General features: G+C 51.1%; 1 protein-coding gene across 2 annotated transcripts; it reads right to left on the bottom strand.

Moving 5' to 3' along the window:
* Positions 1 to 951: 951 nt before the first annotated feature.
* Positions 952 to 27,707, bottom strand: NAA60 (N-alpha-acetyltransferase 60, NatF catalytic subunit). 2 transcript variants are annotated; one of them, XM_069487019.1, is made up of 7 exons: positions 27,551 to 27,707; positions 24,875 to 24,942; positions 5,479 to 5,594; positions 3,987 to 4,116; positions 3,355 to 3,451; positions 2,404 to 2,638; positions 969 to 1,323 (listed from the first exon to the last, which is right to left on the bottom strand). In XM_069487019.1, exons 3-7 carry the CDS (start codon positions 5,586 to 5,588, stop codon positions 1,167 to 1,169), a joined length of 729 nt encoding a protein of 242 aa, XP_069343120.1. In that variant the 5' UTR covers positions 5,589 to 5,594; positions 24,875 to 24,942; positions 27,551 to 27,707; the 3' UTR covers positions 969 to 1,166. The 2 variants fall into 2 exon arrangements, with proteins under 2 accessions (XP_069343119.1, XP_069343120.1); XM_069487018.1 differs by lacking the exons at positions 24,875 to 24,942; positions 27,551 to 27,707 and adding an exon at positions 16,844 to 17,022 and having other exon boundaries at positions 952 to 1,323.
* Positions 27,708 to 27,720: the final 13 nt, after the last annotated feature.

Here is a 27,720-nt window from a genome sequence, read left to right on the forward strand (position 1 = left end):
GGCCCCTTCCTAGTGACCACAGCCACACCCCAGCCCCTGTGGGGATGGTGCATGCGCGTGGAGGCAGGACCAGGGTGCCAGGAGGAGGTGGAGGACAGAGGTTTCCAGAAGCAGGAAGGAGAGCCGGAGAGCCTGTGAGAAAGAAGGGCAGGGCAGGGTAAAGGTGGGGCAGACACGCTCTCCCCTGGCCTGTGGGCCACAGCTAGCCTGGGTGACCCTAAAGCATGAGTCCTCCTCCAGGCCTAAGGGCTCCCCTCAGTCCCAGCACAAATAAAGGCACTGATGGTGCCAAACTCAGGGTGCAGCCCAGGTGGCCATGGCGCCCGCTGTGTGAGCTTGGCCAAGTCACCAAATCATCTGGGCCGTGCTGATACACAAGAAGGTGGGCTCTGGAGTCCCCCTGACCCTGTCCAGCTCTGATGTTCTGAGGCCTGAGAGAGACCTGCTCCCCGGGGCACTCGCGGTGACCAGAAGTGGCTGTGTCTGAGCAGAGCCCTCACACACAAGCTGACCACCAAGGGAAGGAAGCTGACACGGAGCTTCCGTTTGAGAAAGCCGCGTGGAGAGGAGACGGCGGTGCTGGGTGTTAGAGCCACGTCTAGGTAGAATCTGGAAGCACACCCAAGACACAGGTGCATTGGGCACCTCTCACAATGGGAACCTGAGCAACTGGGGGACAGAGATAGGAGGGGCTCGATCTTCTTGTACCTTCAATTTCTGAACCATGAGATTTGTGGTATTTTAACAAAAAACAGCAGTTCCGAAAGTGAAAAGCTTTCTGGCCATAGGCTCAAGGTGTCTCTGGCCACCTGCTTTCCTTCGTGAAGTTTCTGACTTGGTCAGAAACTACCCCAGCTTTCCAACCCACCTGCTTGGGAGGCGCCTGTCTAGGGCTTTGTTTCTGTGGTCGGAAGTGCCAGGCTCCCATGCTCTGCGTCTGTGCTGTGTACCTGTCGTACCTGTCGGAGACGGGGCGCGCCTTGGGCGAGCCCACAACGCTTTGCTCCCGAGCCCGCGTAGCACCGGGCCTGCAGCTGGGGCAGACCAATGGGCCCGGCAGGTGGCTGCCAGCTCCTCTGCGGAGGACAGCAGGAGTCAAATGGATAGGACGGTGGGCTCTGCAGGGTGCTGAGGGATGGGGCCTGGTGGAGGGTGCCCGGCTGGCATCACATGGTCCGGCTGTACTCGATGCCACCCTTGGTGGAGATGCCCGACCATGGCAGGAAGCTGCAGAGCAGGCTGTGGGCCTGGCGGTAGACCCTGTGCGGGATGGAGCAGGGGCTCAGGCTGGCCAGTGCAGAGCCCAGGTGCTGGATATAGTCCGTGCGGCTCCGTTAAGGAAGACTCTCGCAAGCCCTCACCTGCCTGTGCTCTCGGAGCACACTGTTGGCTGGGGCACAGGACTCTGCAGAGGGCAGGCCGCCGAGGGGGGCCGAGAGCCCGCTAAGCCCGGCAGAATACTGGCGAGGCTAATGAGGCAGAGGGGCCTCCACTGCACAAAATCATCAAGGGTGCGGCCTGGGAACAGGAGGGCCCCCTGGGGAGGCCTCAGGCAGGCAGACTCTAGTGCTAAAGGATGGACAGGGGGCGAGGGAGGGGCCTGGCAGAGGAGCAAGTATTTCTGGCTTTTCCCAGACTCTCAACCCTCAGGGCAGCAGAAGGGACAGAGCCGTGTCCCCACAACAAGGGTCAACAGTGCTGACCCCCGGACGCCCATGGAGGCCTGCCTGTATGTGAGCTAGGAGGCTTATGAGGTTCGGGGTCGCCTCTCTCTTTCCTGTTTATTTCCCTACGAAATGAATAAATCCTAAATTCATTCATTTGAAAACATACACATGACAGCATTTTTTTTGGGCCATACTCTGTGACTACTATGAAGTCTCCCGGTCTCCCTCCTACCTGTCGGGTAGGAGTTACGGAGGAGAGAACAGATGAGGGCACCCCTTTGGTCACACACCAAAAAGGAAGGTTAGAGCCCGATTGTTCAAAACCACTAAAAACTCTTTCACCTCACTCATCTATCTTCCCCTCTGCTGGCAGGGAGGCTCCGCGAGGGCAGGGACTTTGTCTGTTCTGCACACTGCTGAGCTCTAGCACGCTAGGACAGGAGGCTCTCCGTGAGCATTCGCTGAATGAACAGATGGATGGATGGCGGATCTTGGGACAAGAGAAGGCCTCGTGCCAACCTGAGGCCTGGGGAGCGCTGGGTGCCAAAGAGCACCTGCTCTCCGCGTGTGTAAAACCAGGTTCACCCACAACACGGCCTGCTCGGGGAAAGGAGCATCCACACGTTTGGCCACCTCAGCATCATCTGAATATGACCACAGGTCCAACTAGCTCACTGGCTCTGCCCCCCGTACAGCTGGGAAGCCACAGTCCCCCACCCCGAGAAGGAAAGGATATAAGATCGTCCAGGGAGGGTGGCCGCCATTGATGTAGAGGACGTAGGTGAAGCCATCTTTGAGGACCCCTCGGATGGAATAGTAATAGGGGAGGTAGTGATGCTGTTTAAAGTCTCTGTTCTCGTAGAAGTTTATTGCTGTATTGTTGGTGGTGAGGACATGCAGGTAAATGGCTTTGCAGTGGTCCTGGGCGGTGGTTGATATGTGATCCTTTAAACTTTCAAGTAAGAGGGAACCTTGGGGAGAAGAGGCGAAGGTTACGAAGGCCAGGCAGGAGAAAGGAAGGACGATGTGGGTAAGAACGGGATCTTTCCAGGAGTCTCCTGAGGGTCCTGCCCTCTGCGTCAGAAAGCAGCATCCTGCCACTACCCGCGGCAAAGCCTCGAGAATCTCACCGCCAGGTGGAGTGTGTTGGCCGCAGCCCTCCTGCCGGTGGGACCCTCAGTGAACTCCCATCCATACAACACAAAGGGTAAAGAGCCCAGGAGAACATGGAATAGACAGGCCTGGATTAAAAACCAAGACTCTGTCACTCACTGGCTGTGTGGCTGAGGGGGACAGGAATTTGATGACAAGGGCACTAACTGGTGGCGAGTACTGCTTCTTAATCTATGTTCACATTTTCTGCTCTGAACCAAGAACGCCAGCCGACAGACACGAGCTGCGCGCAAGGTGGCAGGAGGGGTGAGGGCCCACTCCCTCAGGAGTGCGTCCTGGGAGCTGCTGCTGCTCTGGTCGGGGCAGACAGGCCTGGCACACGCAGCAAGAGGATGGCTGAAGGTGAGCAGACGCAGGGGCCGCGGAGGGAGGGCAAAGGTCTGACCCAAGACGGGGGTGGGGATGAAGGAAGAGACTGAGGGACATTCATGGGCCAGAGCTGTCAGGACGAGGGCAGTGGCCGGGCTGGGTGGGTGGGGGTGTGTGCCAAACCCCGAGCTCCGCCACCCCTTACCTATGCCGTGCTTCCTGAATTCCTTCACCACTCCCAGACTCAGAATGTACGCAACTTGGGTGTCAACGGAGAAGCTGGAGGCTAGAATGTCTCCATCCTAGAGGCAAAGTGAGAGATGAAGTCAGATTAACGCTCAAGGCACACGGCCTCACTGCAGAGCACAGCCCCGGCGGTCTACGGGCCGACTCCTCGGCCACTACAGTGGAGGGACACGAGTGGGAACCAGGAGACAATGCAGTGTCACCCCCACCTCCCTATGGAGGTTCCCAAACCTCTGAATGAAACCTAGCATTCCCTTCCACGAACCAAAGCAGTATTAGCAGTTCCTGAGACACTGCCACCAATACAAATCACGGATATTTTCGTATCACATTACAACGGTGCGGATTCTCAATGTGTCATCTATGCTCATCCCTGTTTCGGAATGACTGAGTCTTGTTCCTTAGCGTGTGAATAAAGGCATGAGTGTTATGACATCACTGACACACAGAAAGGGACCAGCTGGGGATGAGTCTCACTCGCCGCTCCGGACTGCCCGGGTCACGCGCTCCTCAGATAAAAGGCCGACGCAGGCAGCGCGACTCCATCGTAAGCCCCCTCAGCCCTGCCCAGCGACAGCCACACACACGTACCTCTTTATGTATCTTGGTCCTGTTTTTAATTTCAGCTACTATCATTCCCACGATGGCGCCTCTGTAGGTTGCGGCAAGGGAAAAGAACTTCTTGTTGGATGTGATATCACGATACCATGAGTCTGGGTATCTGAGAGAGAGAACACACTCAGGTGAAACTGACAAAGGTCATGTCCAACTAACACTGTGCTTTCGGACATCAGAACCATGGGGAGCTCCAGGCTGCTTCTGTCCCCTGCCCTGGGGCTGGTAAGGAGTCCGTCCATCGCTTCCTCTCTACCCGTCACAGCTTCTTCGTAAAGCAGTGATATGTCCAGACAGGACTGGGAACTTCTGATGGGAAAAATAATTTTACCAGACATAAAATATGAGAGGCGGGCGGAAAAAACTCCAATGAACTTGACTCCATGAGAGCAATTCACACGGGGTCAGTGGAACGTGGTCTATTCTCAGCCAGCTGAGGTAAGGGCGCTTGGTAGCCCACAGATGCTGGGATGTGTTGCCATGGGAATTCCGTGAGACTTTTTGATGCTGAAGACTAGGGAGTGGTGAGAAGGAGCCAGGTTCACAGCTGAGAGGCTGGATGGGGAGGGACCCGCCCTCAGGGGCAATGTGTGGCCAGGGCTGCCCACCAAGAATAAGGCCAAGACCCCCAGAGGGGAGCAGGGGAGAGACACCTGGTGCCAGGGCCTAGGACACAGTCCCCGACAGGCAAACCCAGCCACAGCCCCAGAGAGACGGGCAGGAGGCAGCAGCACTTGGGGTTTGACAGGTGTGTGGGTTTTGTTTTGCCACCTCACGGTCCAGCACGATGACAGTTCACTCCACTGTCTCGGGAACTCAAGGCCTTACGCACACGAGGAGAGGCCGGCTGGGGGCATCTCAGGAGGCACAGGAGTCTTTGGCCCAGGGGGGCTACACCCAGCAGGGCCTTATTTATGAACTTACTGGCGCTGTTGTGTTGCTGGGCTGAAGAAGTTTTTTAACTTATACAGCCCCTGCCGGTGCCCGTCCCCAGCAGGCTGTGATGGTTCACACTTCTACCTAGAAGAAGTGCCCGCCCCCAGCCTTCCTGCCAACAGCACACAAACAGCAAGTCTGAGGAAATGCTCCTGGAAATACTGGTGGTTGGCAGGATCTTTCTTTTCTTTTTTTTTCTGTTTCTGTTTTTGCAGGGCAGGGCCTCCGTATAATGCAGTTTTCTGAGTTATAAATAGCATGGCACTGAACATCTTTGGCACTGAAGTTTCTCAGCAGAGCCCTCTGGGGAGCTCTCACATGGGGACACAGTGACGCAGAAAGAGCCAGGAGCAGACAGGAGCAGGGGCCTGGGGTCAAAAACGTGCCGGCTGACTCTGGACCCCCCACTCAGGCTCTTCTACGCCTGTCCTTGCCTTTGCAGCGTGGCCCCTCCCAGTGTCAGCACCTGCCGATGGTGCGTCGCCCCCGGCCCTGCGGTCTGCGGCGGGAACACGGGTGCCGCTCCACTTACTCAATGGGAAACCAGTCGCCGCACAGGTGCTTCACGGTGTCTATGTCATCGTGGCAGAGGAGGCGCAGGCTGACCTCGCTGAGGGCGCTGGACGGCACCACCTCTGTCATTCACACCTGCAGGGACAGGGAAGTGTCACCTCACACTCACCTTGTGAGGCAGGCAAGACAGGAGAGCAGAGCGTGTCCTCCGGAGAGGTGGGGGGGGGGTGTGCCTCCTGTCACTGTGCGGAGGCTTCTGCCCCACTCTGCAGATGAGGAGACCGAGGCTCGGGGGGTGGGGTGGGGGCAGGACGGGTACCCAGGCCCCTCACTACTCAGCCCAGCTAAGGGAAGCCCTGCCGCCCAACCATCTCTCCCCTCTTTCCCATCTGGCTGCCCCGGCGCCCCCGTGGCTGGTCTCACAGCACAGGACAGAAGTTCCTCCGCTTTAGAAAGCACAAGGCCCCAGCCAGCGTGACCCTCCCACCCCTGGGCCTGGTGGCTGCCAAAGAAGGTGGTGGGCACTGCAGCCCCCACACCTCGTTCTCCGTGGAGTAGCCTGGTGGCTGGCACCAGCGAATGGCTGCATTTGCAGGGGAAGAGGTATTGGCTTTATCACCAGAGGGTGTGCCTGTGGGGGGTGGGTCACGCCCGATTTCTCCTCCCCTACCCAGCAGGTGAAGACTCATGGGTGAGACTTTGAAGAGACACCAAAGTTCAAATCAGGGGCCATGCATTGCCAAGGACTCTTAAATCAGGAGAGTGTATTCAGTCTGGGTTGGGAGGGAGAAAGAGAGGGAGGGAAGACAGGAAAGAAGGAAGGAAGGAAGGAGGGAGGGAGGGAGGGCGGGCGGGCAAGGAAAGGAAAGAAGGGAGGGAGGGAGGGAGGAAGGCAGGCTGGTCAAGTGTTGGCTCTGATGAAGGGGAAAACAGAGCCTTTTTAAAGTTGGAAACTGGTAATCAAAAAGAAACAATCAGGCCAGGCTCGGTGGCTCACGCCTGTAATCCTAGCACTCTGGGAGGCTGAGGCGGGAGGACTGCTTGAGCTCAGGAGTTCAAGACCAGCCTGAGCAAGAGCGAGACCCCATCTCTACTAAAAATAGAAAGAAATTAGCCAAACTAAAAAAAAAAAAAAAAAAAAAATTAGAAAAAATTAGCTAGGCATGGTGGCGAGTGCCTGTAGTCCCAGCTGCCCAGGAAGCTGAGGCAGGAGGATCGCTTGAGCCCAGGAGTTTGAGGTTGCTGTGAACTAGGCTGACGCCACGGCACTCTAGCCCGGGCACCAGAGCGAGACTCTGTTTCAAAAAAAAAAAAAGAAACACAAACAATCACATATTTACCTAGCCTTTTTAGGAGGAATTGTTTCTGTTCATCCCCAAAGGTTGAGAAAAAGTTCCTTTTTTACAGAAGAATGACAGCTAATTAAAAGTGAAAATAATGACAGAATGAGAGTCACCACCTTGGAACCACCAATGGAAATAACCAAGTCAAGCAAGAATCGTGAGAGGCTGTTACCCACCAGGTGGACGTTGCTGGGGAGCAGGTGCAAGGCACGAGAGCCTTCTGCTCCTCGGGACTCACTGACTGCCAAGGAAAGGCCTTATCTTTCCATCTCGTGATCTAGCAGTCACGGCTTTGCCCGAGTGACAAGCCAAGCCCCTGTGACCTCCAGCTGCCACAGGTGGAAAGTGCCCCAAGCTGTGCAAAGTGCTGCCTCCTCGAGGTTTCTGCATGACTCCCACCACACAGGTGACCCTCCTTCCCCCGAAAACGGGGAAGGATCTGGACCCTGAGCCTGGCCTCGGCTCACATAGCCCTCCAGCCTCCTCTGTAAATGGGGGCGGCCAACCCCTCACAAGGTGGTTCTGAGCTAGAACAGGCTGATGTCGAGGTGTCAGGACAGTGTCTGGCAAAGAGGAAGTGCCCATTAACACTGGCCACTGGCACCCACAGCCAACACCAGCCCCGTCCAGCCACTTCTAGGGATGTCACCTTGACCCACAACAGGGCCAACGATGACATCTGGGCAGCTTTGCTCTGAGTCCGAACTTGCGTCTTCTCAGCTCCTGGCTCGAGGCCAGGGGTGCCAACTAGTTCAAGCTCATCTTCAGAAAGCGGCTTTCTAGACTTCACCCCTCACTCCTCAGCTCCCTGGGCTCTGAATCCAGGCGCTGTTTACCTCAGACACTTTTTTAAAAATAGTCATCTGGCAACACACACTAAGAAACAAAACTAAAGTGACACACGAAGGTGTTAATCTTGTTAGGTATGAGAATGGCACTGTGGTTATGTACAAAAACGTCCACGTTTTCTGCTAAGAGACGCACACTGGATCCGCAGGGGCAAAATGACAGAATGTTCCCAAATTTAGTTTAATTTAGCTGGAGCAGAAGTGGCAAAATGCTGTTACTAGCTGCATCTGCGTGATGGGGACACGGCGTTGATGTTGGACAAGGGGCCTCATTAAAACAGCCAGGCAAACTTCTAACCCAGACAGGCGGGGGCTGCGGATGGACACAGGCGCGGGTTCCCCAGGTGACTGCATGGAAGGCCTGTGTGGTCCCGCACCAGAGCTCTGGAAAGCGGTTTCCTGTACTGTGGCCACCACTCGGGCCACTGGGCATCTCATCGCTGGGAGCGTGTCTCTGGCGAGAGGACTTGTCACGTTCGGAGGTAGATACCACTTGGGACCAAGCTAGCCAGCCCACAAACCCCACTGGGGTCTTGATCAGAGAGCAACAGGATGCTGGGGGTGCAGTGTGGGGACAGGGCATTGTGTTCGCAGGAGGCGGCTAAGGGCAGGCTCCCTCCCCTTTCTCCTCAGGGCCAAGCAAACTGGCAAACCCTTATCCCAACCTCGCTCTGGGCAGTCAACCATCCCACACCACCCCAGGCTGAGGCAGAGGCCAGTTCCTCACTTCAGCCTTTTCTGAGACTGGGCCACCGCACACGGCTGCCTTCTCCCTGCTGTGAGAACCCACAGCCCTGGCAGCACTGAGACGTCCATCAGCTCTGAGCTGCTTTCTGAGCTCCCAAGGGACTGGCTCGCTCTGAACAAGACGCCACCCCTCAGCCCTCACAGGAGTGCGCAGGATGAGCGCAGGTGACCGGCCAGACCAGTGGCAGGGCCAGGGCCTGGGGGGCCATCAGTGGACCCTCCTGAGAGCTGGGGGCCGCTGGGGCACAGGAAGCAGAGGTAGCACGGCCTCTGCAGGGGACTGACTGGAGGCTGGGGATGGGGGAGTTACTTCCTGAGGGGACAAAAATGTCTCGTATCCTGAATGTGGTAGAGGTGGTTACTTACACACACATGCATGTGTGCATCAAAACTCACTGCACCGTACGCTTACAGTGGCTGCATTCTAGGGTATGTATGTATACTGAGCTTCAGTAGAGTTGATTCAAAAAATCTCCATACTGTGGCTTGAAAGCAAACAGAAAGGTCTATAATAAATTCACATCTCTTATGTCCTCGGATTACATATTTCCCTCCTAGTATCCTTGGGACGAGGCTCTTGACCAAAGGGACAGCATTTGCTTCCAGTCAACTTTCAAGAAAAACCCCAGGATCTGAGACACATGACTGTGGATTCGCGCATCTCTACTAAAAGTACTTCGGTGTTTCCAAGGGCCGGTTCTTTAGCCGCCTCGATTTGAAAATAGAAGCACACATGTCTCATTTAACTAAGGGAAAGACGCAGCACATGGCAGGGCCTGATCTGTCCCTGCCCAACTAACAGATGGCAGAAAAGAGGCAGGTGGCACAGGGGAGGGAGCATCTGGACCCACATGTGCCATCGCGCTGTGGCCCGCCTGCTTCCCTCTGGAGCTGGGGTTTGTGCTAATCCAGTGGCACAGGTGACTCGAAGGCAGAGCAGGCAGCCTGAGCCCCACCTGAGGTCGATGCTCTCTGCCCACAGCTCTCCTCATCCCGCCCCCGCCCCACATCCGTGCCTAGGGTCACAGCAGGCCTAGGGGAGAGGGAAGGGGCTGGCTGCAGAGGGCCACCCTGGGCCCAGCTGTGGGAGGAGAATTCTCGAGAAAGTAGGGCCTCCGAGCCCCGACGCCCTGAGCAGTTTCATCTCTGGGGTCTGAGGCCTGAACATCCGCGAGGATTGCTGCTGTCCCCCAGCTGCTTGGACAGGAGCTCTGCGCCCCTGAGAACAGCAAGCCAACCCCAAGCACCTCCATGTGACAGGCTGAGGCACACATGGTCTGCTCTGGAGGTGCCACCAAGCTGGGCCTGGCAGTGGGCTTGGACGGGGTGCCTGTGCCGTCTGCCAGGGAGAGGCCTGGGCCTTTCCATTGGCAGCACCAGGTACCGTGGCACAAGGACACCCACTTCCCAGCCCCTCGGAGGTGGTGACAGCTGGTTCCAATGCAAAACCACCTGTATGAGTCACCCCTGGAGTGTGTGGGCCTCAAGAAATGGCAGGGCCAAAGCCCCCTCAGATGGCAAAGAATGTTCCAACTGTGCCCGCCTCTGAACCCATCCCTGACATGGGACATGGGACTTGGTCAAAGAACTTTCCAGGCCCAACAGCAGCCCCGGTGCACGGAGGAGCCAGTGATGACACTGCCTTCCACCATCTGATGGAGGCTCCCCGTCGGGCCACAATGCGCAGCCACACCCGAGACGTGCTGCTGCCCCAGGTGAGGAAACTGAGGCACAGAAGGATGGAGTGACTAAGGGCTCAGAGTGGCCGAGTCCTGGCTCTCCGCTGGACAGCTTCATGTGCCACTTGTGTGAACAAAGCCCTGGTGCTGGCTGGGACCCCTCACATGCCCATCTGGAACTTTCCACTAAGTAGCCATCACAAGCCACCTGTAGGACACAGGGACGAGAATTCTAAGACAGGGATCCATGGGCAAAGCCAGCGGATGCCCCGAGGGGCAGGCGCTCTCTGACCCAAGTCCTCCAAATGGAGGGTACCCTGGCCGTGCTGGGGTAGTCCCCAGGCCACCTTTTGGTATATTTTCCTAAAAAGGCCCAGGACACAACTTTATTACAACAAGCGGGGCCACACATTGTACAGGAGAGTGCAAAGTTCACTTGAATTTTTAAGTTAGAACACGAAGCTTCAAAGATTGGCACCTGTGGTGAGAATCCTTCCCTGGGTGTCCTGGGCCTGCATCCCCAGTCCTCTGCCTGTAGGATGTGAGTGAGAAGCCGCTGTCAGAGGGAAGGCACCAGATCCGCCACGGCCCAAACGAAGGGGTCGCTCTTACCTCACCACACACCCCTCCCTTCCCTCCTTCCCCCAACCTCACCTTCCTTTTGTGCTGCAATGACCTCTGTGGCCACTGCACTGAGGGCCACTTTCCCTGAGGACTCGTGGTGGCTGGAAGGGGCCGGTGTCCGGACTGGCAGAGCCTGGCTGGGCACTCCCTCCCAGCAACACTGCCCAGTGCACCCACGTGCCCAGCCCACAGGGGACACGGGATGAAACTGGAGGGATGGCCGCTGAGACAACCCCAACAGCTACAGGTGCATTTGCTGTCCCCCTGCCATTGCCAAGTGCTGGGGAATTCAGAATCTGGGGGACACGGGATGGAGTGTGTTCGTTTCCAGGGGGCTTTCCCAGCACCCCCACGATGCCCACAGGGCACTTCACTCGCATCCTGGTAAGAGAGCTGGAAGTGACCCTATTCCTAAAGATCCTTTTCTTTTACAGACTCTGCCTGGACACCCCAAGCCCACAGGGCCTCCGCCTTCCTCAAAAGTGCTGCTTCTAGTCGCCACACAAGCCACACTTAACTGGGAAAAACCAGCTCGTTCTCTTGATGGCTTGAGAGGTGCTCTGGTGTCCACCCTCCACCTCAGGGAGCAGAGCTCACACCACCCTGCCCTACCTCCCCCTGTGCTCTGCAGGCGGTGTCCCCAACCTGCTCACAGACCCTGCAGGGGTCTCAGTCACTGGGACAGCTCTCCCACCACGTGCTTCTCATCTGGGACACGAAAGAGATGACATGAGATGGCTGCTTCCAAAAGGCCACTCCAGCCCCCAAGCCCCTTCCTCCTCGGCCCAGCACCTCCTCCCCTGACATCTTCAGTCTTCTCTTCCGCACAGCACAAGCTCCCCCAACAGGGTGTCACACCTGAGGGCACCCTCTCTTGGGCAGGCCTCCCTGCCACCTGCTTTCCTGGCAACGCAGCACTTGCTGCCACCTTCCTGCTTTACTCCTGTGCTCCCAACACTCGTCCCCGACTCAGCCCCTCTGCTCTGGCACCCACAGCTGCTCTCTCCCGAGGTGGCAGCTGCCCAGACTCTGTGCCGCTCACATCTCAGCCAATCCCTTTCTCAGATCTGGTGCCCTTCTTCCTATGACAAAGCACCACCCAGTCCTTCCCCTGCGCACACCCACCGGCTTCTCCTCAAGCAAAGCACCCTCGAAGGTTAACGCACACTGGTCCATGCCACAAGAATTAAAGACCACGGAGCCCCTTGATGATGTGAAATTCTTCAGACACCATTTTTTACTGGCTTGAAAAATCCAACACTAGTGAACTCCACACTCTGGCCTTTAGGGTGGCAGGGGGAGAAAAGCAAAAACACACTAAGGACAAGATGCAGGCCACTGTCTTGCCCATCAGGGAAATGGGCTCAAGGGCTGAAAGTGCCGGCGTGGGCAGCAGTGGGCACCACTACAGCCGGTTTGTTCAAATGGGCAGGTGCTCGCGGCTGAGCAGCTGTCCCCACAGCAGGCTGGGCATCTGCCAGTGTCAACGAAGCAGGAAAGCGAATCATTTACAGGGTGACAAGAAACAAACACCCAGCACTCTATTTCCACACAGCCTCCCTCTAGAAACCCACCATGCACGCGGGAGCCCACAGACGGTCACAGACAACTCGAGATGCATCTCTTCACACACAGGCGAGTGGCGCCGGAAGGTTCAGTCTGCGTGAAACTCCAGGACTGGCGATCAGAGCACGGCTGGGGAGGGGGTGGGGCAGTGGCAACGTGCGGCTTCTGCTCACTTAATTCCTGCCTTTGGCTGCCTGTTAATCAGACCTCAATTAAAAACCACAATAGGTGGTATCCGGTCCCAGGTCCAGATTCAAGCTTCCCTTTAGGTCGAACGTTCTATCAGCTCCTACATTCCATTCTGAGAATGATTTTAGTCATTAATTTATCAAAACTGTATTGGAAATTCAGGCCCTGCTCCAGGCACCGGGCTCACAGCGATGAGCAGAGTCCGAAGTCTGCTTTGTTAGCGGAATTCCACGGCGAAGAAGGCCTCTTCCAAAAAGAAAGAAGATTGTGAAAATGATCCAGTCCCACTCCCAAGAATGCCAATGGAATGATGGAACTACTGTGGCAGTAACATTTTTCAGAAAATAATCCTTTTCGGCACCTAAGGGAAAATTACCCACTTACTATTTTATAAAATGAAATTGCTTTCTTCTAATAGTTTTTTCCAAGATGGGCTCACATTTCAGTACTTTGCTGCCCAAATTTATCCTATCTCAGGAATACAGTAAACAAGGAAGGAAAAACACCATTTGATTTTTAATAACAGTAACTATACCACAAAAAGTAGAACTCAAAGAATTTTTTTTAATGTGGTCTATTAAAGATGACAAAATATCTTTCTTTTGTTTCTCTGTGCAAGTAAAGGAACAAAGCTTTTCTCAAACATTTGTTCTGTGTCCCTCTCCACTACCACCTCCTCTTTATTTTGTGGCAACTTTAAATCTGTGTTTAGAACATTTATTTCTAGCATCAGTGCATAAATTCCATGCTATTCCAAGTGTATGGGGTTTAAAATTTGGTGCTGAGAGTGTATTTTAAGGCAAAATGGAAAATAATTCTAACATATAATTTTAAGAGACATTTAAAAATCTCTAAGCTGTCACACTCATAGCTGGTTCTCACCAGGTTTTTTTGGAGTGTTTGGCCCCTCCCAATCCCTGGGTTCTGCCTGAGCCAGAGATGGAAGTCCAAGCTGCTGGCTGGATAGGACCAGGGACTGACTCTCACCTGCTGCGACCCCCTCCCCCACCATCTTGGCTCGGAGCTGTGGCACCTTGGGGTGACTGTTGCATCTCTGCTGGCCTCTGCAGTGGGGCACTCAGGCTCCATTAAGCACTGTTCAGTTGTTGACAAGGACCTCAAACCACTTCCTGCAGAAAGCCCTAGCTCCCTGTTCAGGCCCCCGTCCCATCACTGGCACAAGCACTGAGCAAATGCCTCAGTGTTCGCAGCAGAATATTAACACTCCTACATCCTCGTGTGGTTTTCACAGGTGTAGGTTTCTCTTTAATCAGCAGTGAAGTTATCTGGGTTTCAGATAAACATTGAACTGTCCTGCCAGCCAGCTCGTTAGAGGTCATGCTAAAAGAATAACATGTAGGGAAGGAGGCCTGACCCTGGAGTTATCAAAGGCACTTACAACCATTTGCTGAATTAAATTCAGCATTTGAACTCAGCCAGAAAGGACCTAGAACTTCCAGCATCATTTTGCAGATGAGCATTTTACTTAAAAGCACTTCATGTGGACATGAGCGGAACCAGATTTGACACAGGGGCCACCCAGGGGCCACACTTCAGCCTCGATTTCTGCAAATGAGGAACTGAGGTATAAAAGCCACTAGGGCTTTGTGGATTCTTTCCGGAAAGAGATGATGAGGGAGATAATGGTGATAAGGTGTAGACATGCAGGAGACACCATTTAAGAAAAGAGTGCCAGCTGGCTGGCCGGGCATGGTGGCTCACGCCTGTAATCCTAGCACTCTGGGAGGCCGAGGCGGGAGGATCGCTCGACGTCAGGAGTTGGAGGTTGCTGTGAGCGAGGCTGATGCCACGGCACTCTAGCCCGGGCAACAGAGTGAGACTCTGTCTCAAAAAAAAAAAAAAAAAGAAAAGAAAAGAAAGAAAGAAAGGAAGGAATGCCTGAAAAGCAGCCAGCTTTCTATTCAGGTGGGAGAGTTGTCACCAAGTAAGTGGGACCTCTGGGCTATTTCAGCAAAGACATGCATTGCCCAGAACTCAAGAGTTCTAAAGACTCCTTTCTACATCTGTCTGTTCCCTGTGGCTGCAATGTAACAGTTCTGTATCCACCTGATCTAAACACTCCCTAGGCTGCCAGAACCCAAATTGCTACTAACAGGAGGCACAGATGATCTCTGGGTCACCGGCACCCAGTCAGCAATGATACTGCGTCACCCTTTCCGGTCTGGTTTCAGGTGTAAGTATCTTTTATCTCTCAACTCTTCTAACACCCAGGAATTTTCTTCCATTTTGGTCAGAAGCATGCTGTTGCTAAGCAACTCAGACAAGTCACATCTAAAGATACTCTCCACACTGTCTACAAGTGGGTGTGGTTAAAACAAACAGGGTGACAAAGTCACTTCAAGTTACAACTGGGAGAGGCTAAAGATAGGACATACACAGACCATTTAAAAAACCATTTAAAAAACTCTGTACATTTTATTCTGGCATGTTGACACCAGATCATGCCTTGACTTTGTTATTTACAGGTTCAAACCATCTTCACAGAAACCTGAAGTGTCTGCAAGCTCAGTGAGATGAAACACCAGCAAACCAAAGCCCACTGGAGGACTTCACACATGCCCCGTTCTCCAAGGGCCAATTTGCACATTAATTCTGATGGGTAGAAAATCCTGTAAGAGGGCAGATGAAGACCTATGTTCACTGCTGCAATGGATCTGTCAGTTGGGAAAGATGACTGGGACTTACACTGCAGCCACCCTTGAGTTTCCTCTGGTCTTTAACCCCTTCTTCTCTAATGGGGCTTAAAGCAATTCTTTGACACGTGTGTGTGTGTGTGTGTGTGTGTGTATCTGTCTCTTTTTGCTCCCAATCTTTTTTAATTCAATGATATTGAAGACTCCCCCTCTTTCTGCCTGACCAGCCAGAACTACAACCAAAAGACTTCTTTTTTTTTTTTTTTTTGAGACAGAGTCTCACTTTGTTGCCCAGGCTAGAGTGAGTGCCGTGGCATCAGCCTAGCTCACAGCAACCTCAAACTCCTGGGCTCAAGCGATCCTCCTGCCTCAGCCTCCAGAGTAGCTGGGACTACAGGCATGCGCCACTATGCCCGGCTAATTTTTCTATATATATATTTTTAGTTGTCCATATAATTTTTTTCTATTTTTAGTAGAGACGGGGTCTCGCTCTTGCTCAGGCTGGTCTCGAACTCCTGACCTTGAACGATCCACCCGCCTCGGCCTCCCAGAGTGCTAGGATTACAGGCGTGAGCCACCGCGCCCAGCCCCAAAAGACTTCTAACACTGACCTCTGAATTACAGTGTTACAGGGATTGCAGTATTTCCATAGATGACCTTTGGAGTCACACGACCTTCATTGCTCAGTTAAGCATTAACTAGGGATTCAGTGCTCTGGTAAAAGGAAAATATCTGCAAATGGTAATGTTCCCCCCAGTTCTGGCACAGCAATTAACTACCACTCCAGACACCACGCTGAACTACTCTGTTGGGCTGTTACCCTCTTCTTTCAGGACAAACAAGTGTGACACAAAAATGTATGGCGCAAGGACTTGGCGGAGTGAAAATCGATGGAGGAGGCAGCCAAGGTCCGCGTTTATTGCAGAGTACCTCCCTGCCTAATCCCCAGGTCCTGGGTTCCATAACCGACTGGGCACAGATAATTGCTGGTGGGGGTCCAAAGAAAGCCCACTGCCTCCCTCAAATTTTCCCACAGAAACTACAGATTCCCTCTACTCCTTGGAAAGTGTCCAACTGGGAAAAGGTAGTCGGAGTTGGTGGTGTAGGGTCTGTATGGCCAGTCTGCAAATGACCAGAAACATAAGGAACGGATTTGTCTTAATTCAAAAAAGGTACAGCTGACAAGACGCGAGGGAGACCAAGACAGGGCCCCCTGGCTCTCAGGAGTTCACAGAAGGGCAAACAAGTCGCAAACAACTATAATCAGTGCAACAAGTACTATAACCGAGCTATGGGGCAGGCAAGGCGGCAGCAGAGACAAGGTGGCAAAACTGCTCGGACCTTTCACCTCGACCGAGATCCCGGCGGGTACCCACGGCACACTGCTCTTTAGTTTCAAATTCTCAACAACTTGTCTTGGGGTCTGGCACAGGAGCGGCCCCCAGGCAAAAGAATCGACTCCTCCTCCCCCCACCAGCCTGCTGGTGCCAACTCTCGACGCCGTCGCCGATGCGGAAAGGGCCGGACGCCCGAGGGGCGCAGGGCGACGCACCGGACCTGCCTCCCGGGCGTGCTCGTTTCCCGGTAGCCCGGCCTCCCCACTGCGCCCGCCCCTCGTTGCCCCCTGCCTTCGGTGACCCCCGTCCCGGCCGGTTCGGCGCCCCACCGCAGGCCCGAGCCCCGGCGGTCCCGGCAACCGCGGCCGCGCCACCCTCCCCCAGTCCCTCGCCTCACCTCGAAAGGGAGCCGGCGGCAGCTGAGGGCGTCGTGGGGCTCAGCGCATCCTGGGGGCGCAGGGAGCCGGGAAGTGGGGCCGCGCGGAGCTCTCAACGAGTTATGTAACCGGCAGGGGCCGCAACCGGGACGGAGGCGGCGGCCCGAGGCATTTCCGCCTCCCGGGCCCGGCGGCAGCGCAGCCCGGAAGCCCATTGGCCGCCGCCCCACGTGACACCGCCTTCCCTGATGCCGCCGCCGCCATTTTAGGACCGGGCAGGCCTTGAGCGAAGGCGGCCTGGGGAGCTCGTCCCCTACAGGCACTGTCAGTGGAGGTGCAGAGAGGTGGCCGGCCTGACCCCGGAGCGCTCCCAAGCCTGACGCGCGTGGACGCTGGTGACGCGGTTCTCGGGTCCAGGTGCCTTGGGCTCTTCCGAGCGCCCCACGCCGGCTCGCACACTCGAGGCTCACTCACGGCCGTCTAGTTAGCGGCTGACGCTTCCTTAGCTCACATTTGGGGCTTGATGTTTACATCCCAGCACCTGGCCTGGCGTCGACGCTTGGCAGACGCCTGAATAAAGCTGTACAAAGTTCGCTCCCGGCTCCACAGTCCCAAGCTGGCACCACCCTGCGACAGCGCCGGGCGTCCCCAGCTGACAGGAAAGTCCGATTTCGGCAGAAATGCAGTTTTGGGCTGCCACCGTGTAAAATAGGCAAGGGTCAGTTGCCTTCAAAGTTGCAGGGTGCTCTATAATGCAAGCTCTCACTCAAATTTTGTTACGAGGGAACCCGTGTTGAGCAAAAACATTAAAGCAGGAATTTATTCTCTGCTTTCAAATAACCACAATGGTCCACGTAACCAAAGGATGGAATAAGAAGAACCTGTGTACAACCAAAGGCTAAAATGATTAACCCCCAAAAAGATTTAATTCATATCCAACAGAATAAACCTTATCACAGATTAAAATGGTTTTGTACCTTAAATAAAGTGGCACTATTTTAGAAATGTTAAAAGCATATTCCTTCTGGTTACAAAAGGTAGAAGTGTAAAAAAAAAAAAACAAACCCTATTCTTTCAACATTTTGACAAGGAAAAAGTACCTAACGATTTTAAAAGTTTAAAAGGTAACTGGTATAAATAAACCAAGAGTAGACAAAGTGACATAAAACAAGGAACGGATAATCTACTGTTGTAGTATAGTCATCTGTAGTGGCTGGAGGAATTTTATGTAAAGTAACCTACATTTTTATTTCTTTTGATAACAGTTTTTGTAAGTCCCCCCTCCCTACTTTTTTTTTTTTGAGACAGGGTCTCACTCTGTCACCCAGGCTGAAGTGCAGTGGTGAGATCATAGCTCACTGTAGCTTCGAACTCTTGGGTTCCAATGATCCTCCTACCTCAGCCTCTCAAGTAGCTGGGACTACAGGCATGCAAAACCACGCCTAGCTAATTTTTAAATTTTTTTGTAGAGGTAGGATCTTGCTATGTTGTCCAGGCTAGTCTCAAACTCCTGGGCTCAAGAGATCCTCCTGCATTGGCCTCCCAAGGTACTGGGATTATGGGCCATGAGTCACAGTGCCCAGCTCTATTTTCTTTTCTTGTCTCTCTTTTTCTTTTCCAGACAGAGTCTCACTCTGTAGCCTAGGATAGAGTGCTGTGGAGTCAGCCTAGCTCACGGCAACCTCAAACTCCTAGGCTTAAATGATCCTCCTGCCTCAGCCTCCCGAATAGCTGGGACTACAGGCATGTGCCACCATGCCCAGCTAATTTTTTCTGTTTTTAGTAGAGATAGGGGTCTCCCTCCTGCTGAGACTGGTCTTAAACTCCTGACCTCAAGCAATCCTCCCACCTCAGCCTCCCAGAGTGCTAGGATTATGGGTGTGAGCCACCAAGCCTGGCTTCTCCTTTCTCCTTTTTTGGAAAAGGGGGTCTTGCTACATTACCCAGGCTGGACTTCGAACTCCTATGCTCAAGGAATCATCCCACCTCAGCCTCCCCAGTAGCTGCAACTATAGGTAAGTGTGTATCACCGTGCCTGGCTAAGTTCTTAATTTTAAAAATCAGTGGAAAATTGCAGGCCCCCCAGTGGCCTCTCAACCTCTCTATCCCCAGGCTATGCGAGTTGCGAAGAGGGTGGGGCCCAGGGCCCTAACCCGTCCCCATCGCTGGGGTAATCCCTCATGCCCTCAGAAGCATCTCCCAGAAGGATACACGGAAGAGCTGCAGCTGCAGCCACTGTTAAGCCAGGAGAGGCTGAGGGGTTCGTGGTCTCACTTGGAATTGGGACTGGGATTAAAATTGTCATGCATTCCACAAACAGCATTTATAGATAATTATTGGGGATAGAGGAGAGGCCGTTTTCCCTAACTAATTTAATGGAGGGGTTATGGCAGGCACCAAAATATCTACAACACAGGGATGTACACAGGAAAAGGTAGAAAAGATATAAAGTGCTTGGTGGTAATTAGGACCAGAGGGTTCAGACAGGGGCCCAGTAATCTAGTCGCCCAGTGTGTTAGATGAGCAACCAGACAGCAGTCAAAATGGCACCAAAGTATATAATGGGAAATCCTTCAGCCTTGCCGCCTAACCTTCACGCTCCTCCTCCTCCAGGTCAGTGTCCAGACTTCACCTGAACCCCCAGTGCAGGAGCAGACACCCTGAGGAAGAACAAAAAGGTGCAGCAGCCTTTTATTTTTAAATTTTACTCTCATTGGCAATATGACTTTCCTTCCAACATTTGGTTACAAAATAGTTCATTTAATAAATACCAGGCAAGCACTGCAGTAGGAGCCAGGCTCTGCACTAGGCCGATCGGTCAGAGGTAAACCAGAAAGCCCGTCCCTAACCTGGAGAGGTTCTGAGTCCAGTGAAGCTTTTTCTTGTTCAGGAAGTTTGCTAACAAAGGCCTCATATTTGTATTTTTTCCTTAAAGATGCTGTAATTGAGAAATATTGCTTAAAACTTTTAGAGGTTAAATTACATTTAGGTGCATATTCTAGCATTTAAAAAAATCACTGGAAAATCACTTCAACAAAATGAGATCAATATAATACCATTCACAACTCTGTAGTTACAGGTTTAAGTGCTGCAAATATCCTACTGTAAGCAATGCAGCCATGGTAAAGTGTTTGGACCTGTTCAGAACATTTTGAGCACTCCACACAATCATATTTAGTGTTGTTATTAAAATTATTGGTAATTAAACTTGTTTCAATAAAAGATTGAAGACTGATTAGAAAGATCCACACAGTATGGCAAGAATGAATGCAGAAAAGAGAAAACAAGGGTGGAAAACTAAAGAGTTTTGTGGGTGTGTAAAATTCACGTGAAGTCCTACATACTTTCTAGAGGTGGGCTGTAAATTTAGCTCCAAGCTGTCCAGAATCCAGTTTGAAGAGAACATCTGGCTATTAGTTCCTATTAGAGCTAAGAAAAAAAACCAGAAAAGAAAACAAGATTCAATGAGTCAGTGTCAGAAGCATCAGAGTATCGTCCCCTAGTAGCCATGCATCCACTGTCCCAATCCTTCCCCCCTCCCTTTTTAAAATAATGGTTTTGTATGTTATTATTATTTTAAAATTTTTATTTAAAACATTTTCTTTGGAGATGGGGTCTTGCTATGTTGCCCAGGCTGGTCTCAAACTTCTGGCCTCAAGTGATCCTCTCACCGTGGCCTCCCAAAGTGCTAGGATTACAGGTGTGAGCCACTGAGCCCGACCTTGTAGTTATAGTGATAGAATCCTACCCCATATAGCAGGGCCAATCACTGCCAAGCTAGGCTTTTATTTCTGGGCCTCTCTTGCAGCAGGATCAGGCTATGTGCCAAAGTTTTTACAGTGGACAAGAATGAGAGTGACATAGGCAACATCTATGTCACGTCCTTAAAATTCATAAAGGGAGGCCAAGGCGGGAGGATCACTTGAGGTCAGGAGTTTGAGACCAGCCTGAGTAAGAATGGGACCCCATCTCTAGCTGGGCCCACTGGCGCATGCCTGTAGTCACAGCTACTAGGGAGGCTGAGGCAGAAGGATCGCTTGAACCCAGGAGTTGCAGGTTGGAGGATACAGCGAGCTATGATGATGCCATTGCACTCTAGCTGGGGCGACAGAGTGGGACTCTGCCTCAAAAACAAAAATAAAAAAAAAAAAAAGGAAAAAGAGAAAAATGCCAGAAAATTGCTAAAATATTAACAATTGGTGAAGCTAGGAGAAGGGTGCATAGGTGTTCACTGCATGATTCTTTCAAATATTCAGGAGGCTTGAAAATTTCAAAATAGATGGGGGTAAAAAAAAAAAAGGAAATTGCTTGTTCTCCTCTCGCCCCTTTCCACTGGCTAGGACATGCAGTGGCGAGCCCCCTCAGTCGTACAAACCCCACCTCAGTCCTTGTGACTCAAAGTGTGGTCTGTGGTCCAGAAGCATCAGCACCACCTGGTAGCTTGCTGAAAATGCAGAGCCCCAGGTCCTACCCGGACTGCGTCAGACCTGCATTTAACTCAGAATCCGTATTCAGCAGCATCCTCACTGAATCGGAGGCACGTCAGAGCTGAGAAGCGCTCCCCAGGTGACGGCAGACTCACGACACTGTTGTTTCCGGGGTTCTACGTACAGCACTATAAGATGAACTGGCAAAAATGAGGGCATATATTATATATCCATTCAAACTTTAAAAACACTCTTTCCCCAGGGCTACGTGCCAGGCACTCTGTTAAGCATTTCACACAAGATCTCTTTTTCCCTCAGGAAATTCCTTCAGTCAGGTACCATGTGTTACTACAAGGAATATTCGAGGTATAAAACTCATTCCACCCTCTCCTACTGTGTGGGTGGCATCGATTCCGCCCCTTGCTCCAGTGTTCCCTAATTGGTCTAACCAGTTAAGGTCACCCCGTCCTCCCTTGGCTCAGGTGACCCTGGTCTAAACAAGTGCAGGGGGAGGACATCTGCTGGTCACAGGGATTGGTTCAGGAACGGCCTAATCCCTGTCGGGTCATCGCTGATTGGCTCCGCCAGTCTTTGCCTTCCTGGTTTCTCTTTGCTGTGTTTTGAGATATTTCTTCCGCTTGATCTAACAGGCTTTGTAATGACCATTCTTTCCTTCGATTTATCTACTGGACTTCTGTAATAAATTTAAGAAAAAAAAAAAAGCTTTTCAGTTCCAGAAAGTTTTGCTATAATTGAATCTCCTCTGGCTGTGGAATTAGGGTAAAGCTGTCATCTCCTCTAGTTGTTTCACCCAGAATTGAGAGTTTCTGTCTAGCCTCCCTGTGGCTCCAAGGTCTCTTCGGGCACATTACTGGTTTTCTCCTGCTCACTAATCACTCCTTTCACCCTCTGCACGTGGGCCAAACAGGGAGATGCCTAAAGGCCACCGTCCCTAGAGTCTTGCCATATACCAAGCTGCCAGGCAGTGGCACCTGTTTGGAGGCACTTGAAGGGAAGTCCTCAATTCCAGTCTGCTCAGCTGCACAGCCCTCTGCCAGCCTTCGAGACAGAGCAGTAATGGCTCCTCCGGCCCAGGGAGAGCAGCAAGCGACCGTCTATCTGGGCAGGCTCTGCCCTTCTCTATGGCCCATGAAACTCCAAGGCCAAAAGTGCTCCAGAAATGAAGGCATTTTAATTTTTACCCCAGGCCACTCCCACATGGTCCCCAGGCTTTTATCTGGCCCACAGAGGAACCAAGCCCAGTACTGCTCTCTTATTCCAACCCTGGGTGATACCCCCCCTCCCCACGCCAGCTGCCTAAGGCTCTGTTCGGGAAAGGCAGTCAGCAGGTGGACTGGGATGGGGAAGGGAGGAGAGCAGGGCCTGGGGATCAGGTTCAGGTCAGAAACAAGGTTGCAACTCACAACTCTGTACACAAAAACTGCAAAACGCTGTAAGTATTTCCTTAGGGAAATGTTAAAATTATTTTAAATTAATCACATTTTAACTTTGGAAACAAACCCCAGATTGCCTTCCAGAAAGGTTTTACCAATTTATTCTCATACTATGAGTGATAAGACTCTACATCTCCCACAGCAGGGCCCATGGCCCACACCCTCACCAAATGGGCTATTATCCTTCACCTTTCTGTAATTAATCTAAGTGAAAAAGATCTCATTGTTTTAATGGGCATTTCTTACTGAGTTTCACTTAACAACTTTTGAGCCATTTATATTTCATCTTTCTTTTTTTTTTTTTTTTTTTTTGTTGAGACAGAGTCTCACTTTGTTGCCCAGGCGAGAGTGAGTGCCGTGGCGTCAGCTTAGCTCACAGCAACCTCAGACTCCTCGGCTTAAGCGATCCTACTGCCTCAGCCTCCCGAGTAGCTGGGACTACAGGCATGCGCCACTATGCCCGGCTAATTTTTTCTATATAGATTTTTAGTTGTCCATATAATGTCTTTCTATTTTTAGTAGAGACGGGGTCTCGCTCAGGCTGGTCTCGAACTCCTGACCTTGAGCAATCCACCCGCCTCGGCCTCCCAGAGTGCTAGGATTACAGGCGTGAGCCACCGCGCCCGGCCTATATTTCATCTTTCTATAATGATTTTTACAGTTGTGTCCAACATGATGTTTTGGTTTAACTTCGGGGGATTTTCTGACACTAAACATTTTTTTTAGAAGTAATGCATGCCTATGGTAAATCTTTTAAGAAAAGCCAAACAAAAGGATATACCGTGAAAAGTAAGTTTCCTTCCCTCTGACTCCGAGTGCCAGAGTTCTCCACGTACCATTCTTTCTTGTTTTCTGGTATCCTTTCAGAGACACTATTTACATGGACAAGCATCATATTTTCATAAGTAAAAAGCAAGTGTGAGTGAGATTAGGGCCAAGCTTGGATACTGGATTCTTTTCCTTCCTTCTTTCCTCACTCTGGGTACAAATGATGACTGAGACACACTCTCTGCCATTAAGATGTCATCAAAAGGCAGTCTGATAAGTATTTCAAAAGAGGTGTTTGTTGCACAATGGAACTTCTAGAATGGAATATGAATGAATGCATATTTGATAAGTGTCTGTCATGTGCCAAACATTTCGTTATAATCCTTCCTCAATGTTCTCACTTACTTTCCCCAATGATCCTGAGAGACAGTTCTGCTGTCCTTGTTTTACACACGATGAAACACCCACCTAAGGCCATCACAGCATGCAGAATGAAGCTCCTCTCTCCAGTGGCATTCCTGAGTGCCCACCGTGAAGGATAAAAGCCAAGAAACAAACTGGTTCATCATTAAAAGCCACAATGCCTTCCCTTGGATTACAACTTTACTGACTTACAGAGGAGGAAAGCCGTGAGTTTCCAAAAGTAGCCTTTCCAGGCAGATCTCTGAAAACATTTTTCCCAGGGTCCCAGAAACAAATCATGAACATGCCACTTCATGGCAACCCCTGTATCTTGTTGCCCAGCATCTGTTCTGTCTGAGACACCACCCTAGGAGCACTGTCAGAAGAGCTGAAAGGGTCCATGAGACTGTCATGAGGTAGAGTGGATTATTCTGACTCATGGTTTAGAAGGGTTTGTTAACATCTGCATGGATGAAAACCACTGCAGCCAGGAACCAAATATTTTGCTTCCAAAGAAATTCTCCTTTGGTGTAAAATGATGTAAGTGTATAAGATAGAACACTGAGGATACTGTTTCCTGCAATTAGAACCAAGACAGAAGTAGCAGAGGACAACCATGTGGCCACACAGACCAATCTCAGAGGGTCAGGGCAGTATGTTGGGAGGGTCTGGTTCTCCACTAATATTGTCAGTGTACCCTGAGACTGGGCTTACCATTCAAACTCACAAGAGACTGATGCTTAAACCAAATGCTTGTTTACTTGTTTATAGTTGGAGTGACTGGAATATTTATATCCTGTTTTACTTAATAAAATAATGTACTCATTTTCCCTCCCAGCAAGAAAGTGAAAGCATTTGTTTCACTAAACTCCATCATTCGGTATTAACAATTAAAAAAAAAACTTAATAATTGACAGGTCCAAAATGGATTTCATTTAAGTAGGTTTCTTCTGACTATGAGGGCATCATTCACAGCAGGATACAGAAGGCTCTGACTCACTCTCTGGAACTCTTTCTACGTGAGGCTGGCTCTGTGCTTCCTTCCTCCAAGGACAGCTTTTCTGTGTGCTGCATGGCAGAGACAAGGCCACCACTTCATTCCTGGCCATCTCATCTCTGTAACTCCTAGGCCAGTGAGTCTCAAACAAACCCCTGGTCTCAGAAGTCTCAATCTGATGGGCTCTTTTAAGGGCTGGGTACGGTGGCTCATGCCTGTAATCCTAGCACTCTGGCAGGCTGAGGCAGGAGGATAGTTTGAGCTCAGGAATCCAAGACCTGCCTGACCAAGAGAGAGACCCCCATCTTTAAAAAAAAAAAAGAGATAATTTACAGAGAGAAAGCAGATGCTTGCCTATAGCAATAGTTTTACTATAAATAAGTTATTTATTACTACTGTTGGTATCATGTTAAAGGCAGAAATGGAGACACTTGCAAAAGGTTGTGGTGGCAGGATTTTTAAGTTCTGATGATTAAAATACATCACTTGAACATATAATGAATATATAGTCAAGTATTTCTGATTTTTTAAAAATTGAGTTAGATGTATAATTCAGTCTTATGTTTTCAACTGGTCTATCTTAGACTTTGTATCTCATCTCCTTTTAGCCAGATCAAGCTTTCATGCTTCTTCCTTCTTGGTCTACTTGTTTAGTTTTGGTAGTTTTGGTAGTTTGGTAGCTTTTAGAAGGTCTAGAGGTTTTGTTTCCTGTCTCCGGTAATCCACTGAGTGTTAATAACACAAGCTCCATTTCTAGTCATTGGAAACTATATTTATTTCTTTGTAATAATGAGAACAAGGTTCAAAGTGAAGAGCCATGAGATCCTCTATTCTTGGTGAAAGAACCACAAATCCAGACCAGGAGAATCTGAGCCCAAAATGAGACATCCCTTAAATAAGAATAGCATTAAATATAAGCCTAAAGCAAGAAGGGAAACAGACTGCAAGAGCAGCACCAGGACTCTATGATGAACATTCCTTTGGTTTAGGTTTACATATACCAGGCTGGTTAGCTCTTCTTTAACATATATGCTTTGGATTGGGTCTAGCCTGTAGGGAAGTTTCTTATCATTCTTCCACCTGTCCTTGAAGTACCTTTCTCCTTGGTCCTGGGATCCCCAGGTACCTTGTTTATGACCCATTCCCACAAGGCCTAGCTCTGACCTACCTAGCTGTCAAGTAATGTCACTTGTGGCAGATACTGCTAGCTTCCTATCTGACATCATTTCCACTTCTCTTTTTCCTTTTCCAACAGAGCCCTGATTTGTGCAGGCAGATGATCATAAGAGGCTGGGTTCTTCCCCCAGTGCCAGGGGATGAAGCAAAATGGGCCAAAGCCAGTTACGTTAACCATTTTTTTTTTTTTTTTTTTTGAGACAGGGTCTTGCTTTGTCTCCTGGGCAGTGGTACCATTATAGCTCACTGCAACCTCAAACTCCTGGGCTTGAGCAATCCTCCTGCCTCAGCCTCCCAAGTAGCTCGGAATACAGGTGCATCCCACCACATCCAGCTAATTTTTCTATTTTTTGTAGAGACAGGGTCTTGCTCCTGGTCAGCCTGGTCTTGAACTCCTGGCCTCATGCGATCCTTCTGCCTTGGCCTCCCAAAGTGCAAGGATTACAGGTACGAGCCACCATGCCTGGCCAAGTCATGATAATCTTTTATTTTTGCTAATGACTGGTTTAGGATGGCTATATGACACAATACATGTCTGGATGTATTACCTGGAATCTATTGTCACTTCACCAACATGCTAAGGATGGCAGGGAAATATAGAAGTGTTGGGACCCTGATATTGTCAGTGAGCCACTGAATTAACCAGACTGTAAAGGCTTTATCTTTGAACATGGTTTTGGTGGGTTTCCTGTTATCAGCAGCTGAAACTATCCTATCTGATAGTCCACTAAATCCTACTAAGTTGTCAACTCTCATTAATTGTTTTAATAACCCTACAACCATTCACTGAGTAATCTTCTAGGTACAGGCACGTGCCTGGCACTAAAATAAGGAAATATGTTCAGACTTACTCAGGCTTTTCTGTCAAGGGACCTATCATCCTCATCTTTTCCTTTCCCCAAACATCTCTGTAAATTGACAATTTCTTTCACCTATATTATCTTATAATCTTTGCAATTACCCTCTGAGTTAGGCAGGAGAGGCATTCTGAACTCTATGCAGCTGAGGAAAGCAAAGTTGTAAATCGGTCAAGATTACCAACCAATCAGTGGCAGGGCTGGGGAAGGAGCTCAATTTTCTAATTCCAAATGTCTATACCCCAGCACCCAGTATCAGTAACATGGGGAACGTTTGGCACTAGGGCAGGTCGAACGTGAGGTATTAGGAGGTGAACAACGTCCCGTGAGGCAAACCAATGTCTCTACTCCCGCTTGAGGTCGGCCCCAGGTCCGAGCCGGATGACTCAGCTGGTCTGCAGCTGTGGCGTACAACGCACAATGCCTCCAGAATCCTTCGGGTGGGAGACTAGCAACCAGGCCTATACGGATCGGAACTTTATGAACGCATAAAAAGACATCCCTTTACATTCCACTGCCCCATAATTCGCCCGAGACACAGCGGGCTACTCTGGCCAAGGCTAGGCCCGGGACCCTGGGCTCTCATTTACCTCGCCCCGGCCAGGCCCAAATTTTAGGCCTCCAGGGCACTGCCGGCCGAGCCCACATTGCGTTACCGATTCCTTTCGAGTTCTGGAGTCTCCCTGTCTTCTTTCTTTCCTTCTTCTCGGACACATTACCTTCCTCAGGGGTCACCCGAAGGCTCCACTTCAGCGGGTCTACAGGCCCGGAGCTCACCGGGGAGACCCCATCAGCGGAAGCGGAAATGCTTGGAGA

Source organism: Eulemur rufifrons, chromosome 14 (genome assembly GCF_041146395.1).
Source record: "Eulemur rufifrons isolate Redbay chromosome 14, OSU_ERuf_1, whole genome shotgun sequence".
Lineage (NCBI taxonomy): Eukaryota > Metazoa > Chordata > Mammalia > Primates > Lemuridae > Eulemur > Eulemur rufifrons.

Bases quoted from the DNA above. Each gene is read 5' to 3' on its own strand.
- NAA60 (XM_069487018.1), bottom strand. From the start codon at position 5,588: ATGACAGAGGTGGTGCCGTCCAGCGCCCTCAGCGAGGTCAGCCTGCGC. The intron at 2,639-3,354 runs GTAAGGGGTGGC...CTTCTCCCCAAG, and splicing joins ATTCAGGAAGCACGGCATAG to GTTCCCTCTTACTTGAAAGT. The intron at 1,324-2,403 runs ATATCCTTTCCT...ACGGAGCCGCAC, and splicing joins CACCCTCCCTGGACGATCTT to GGACTATATCCAGCACCTGG.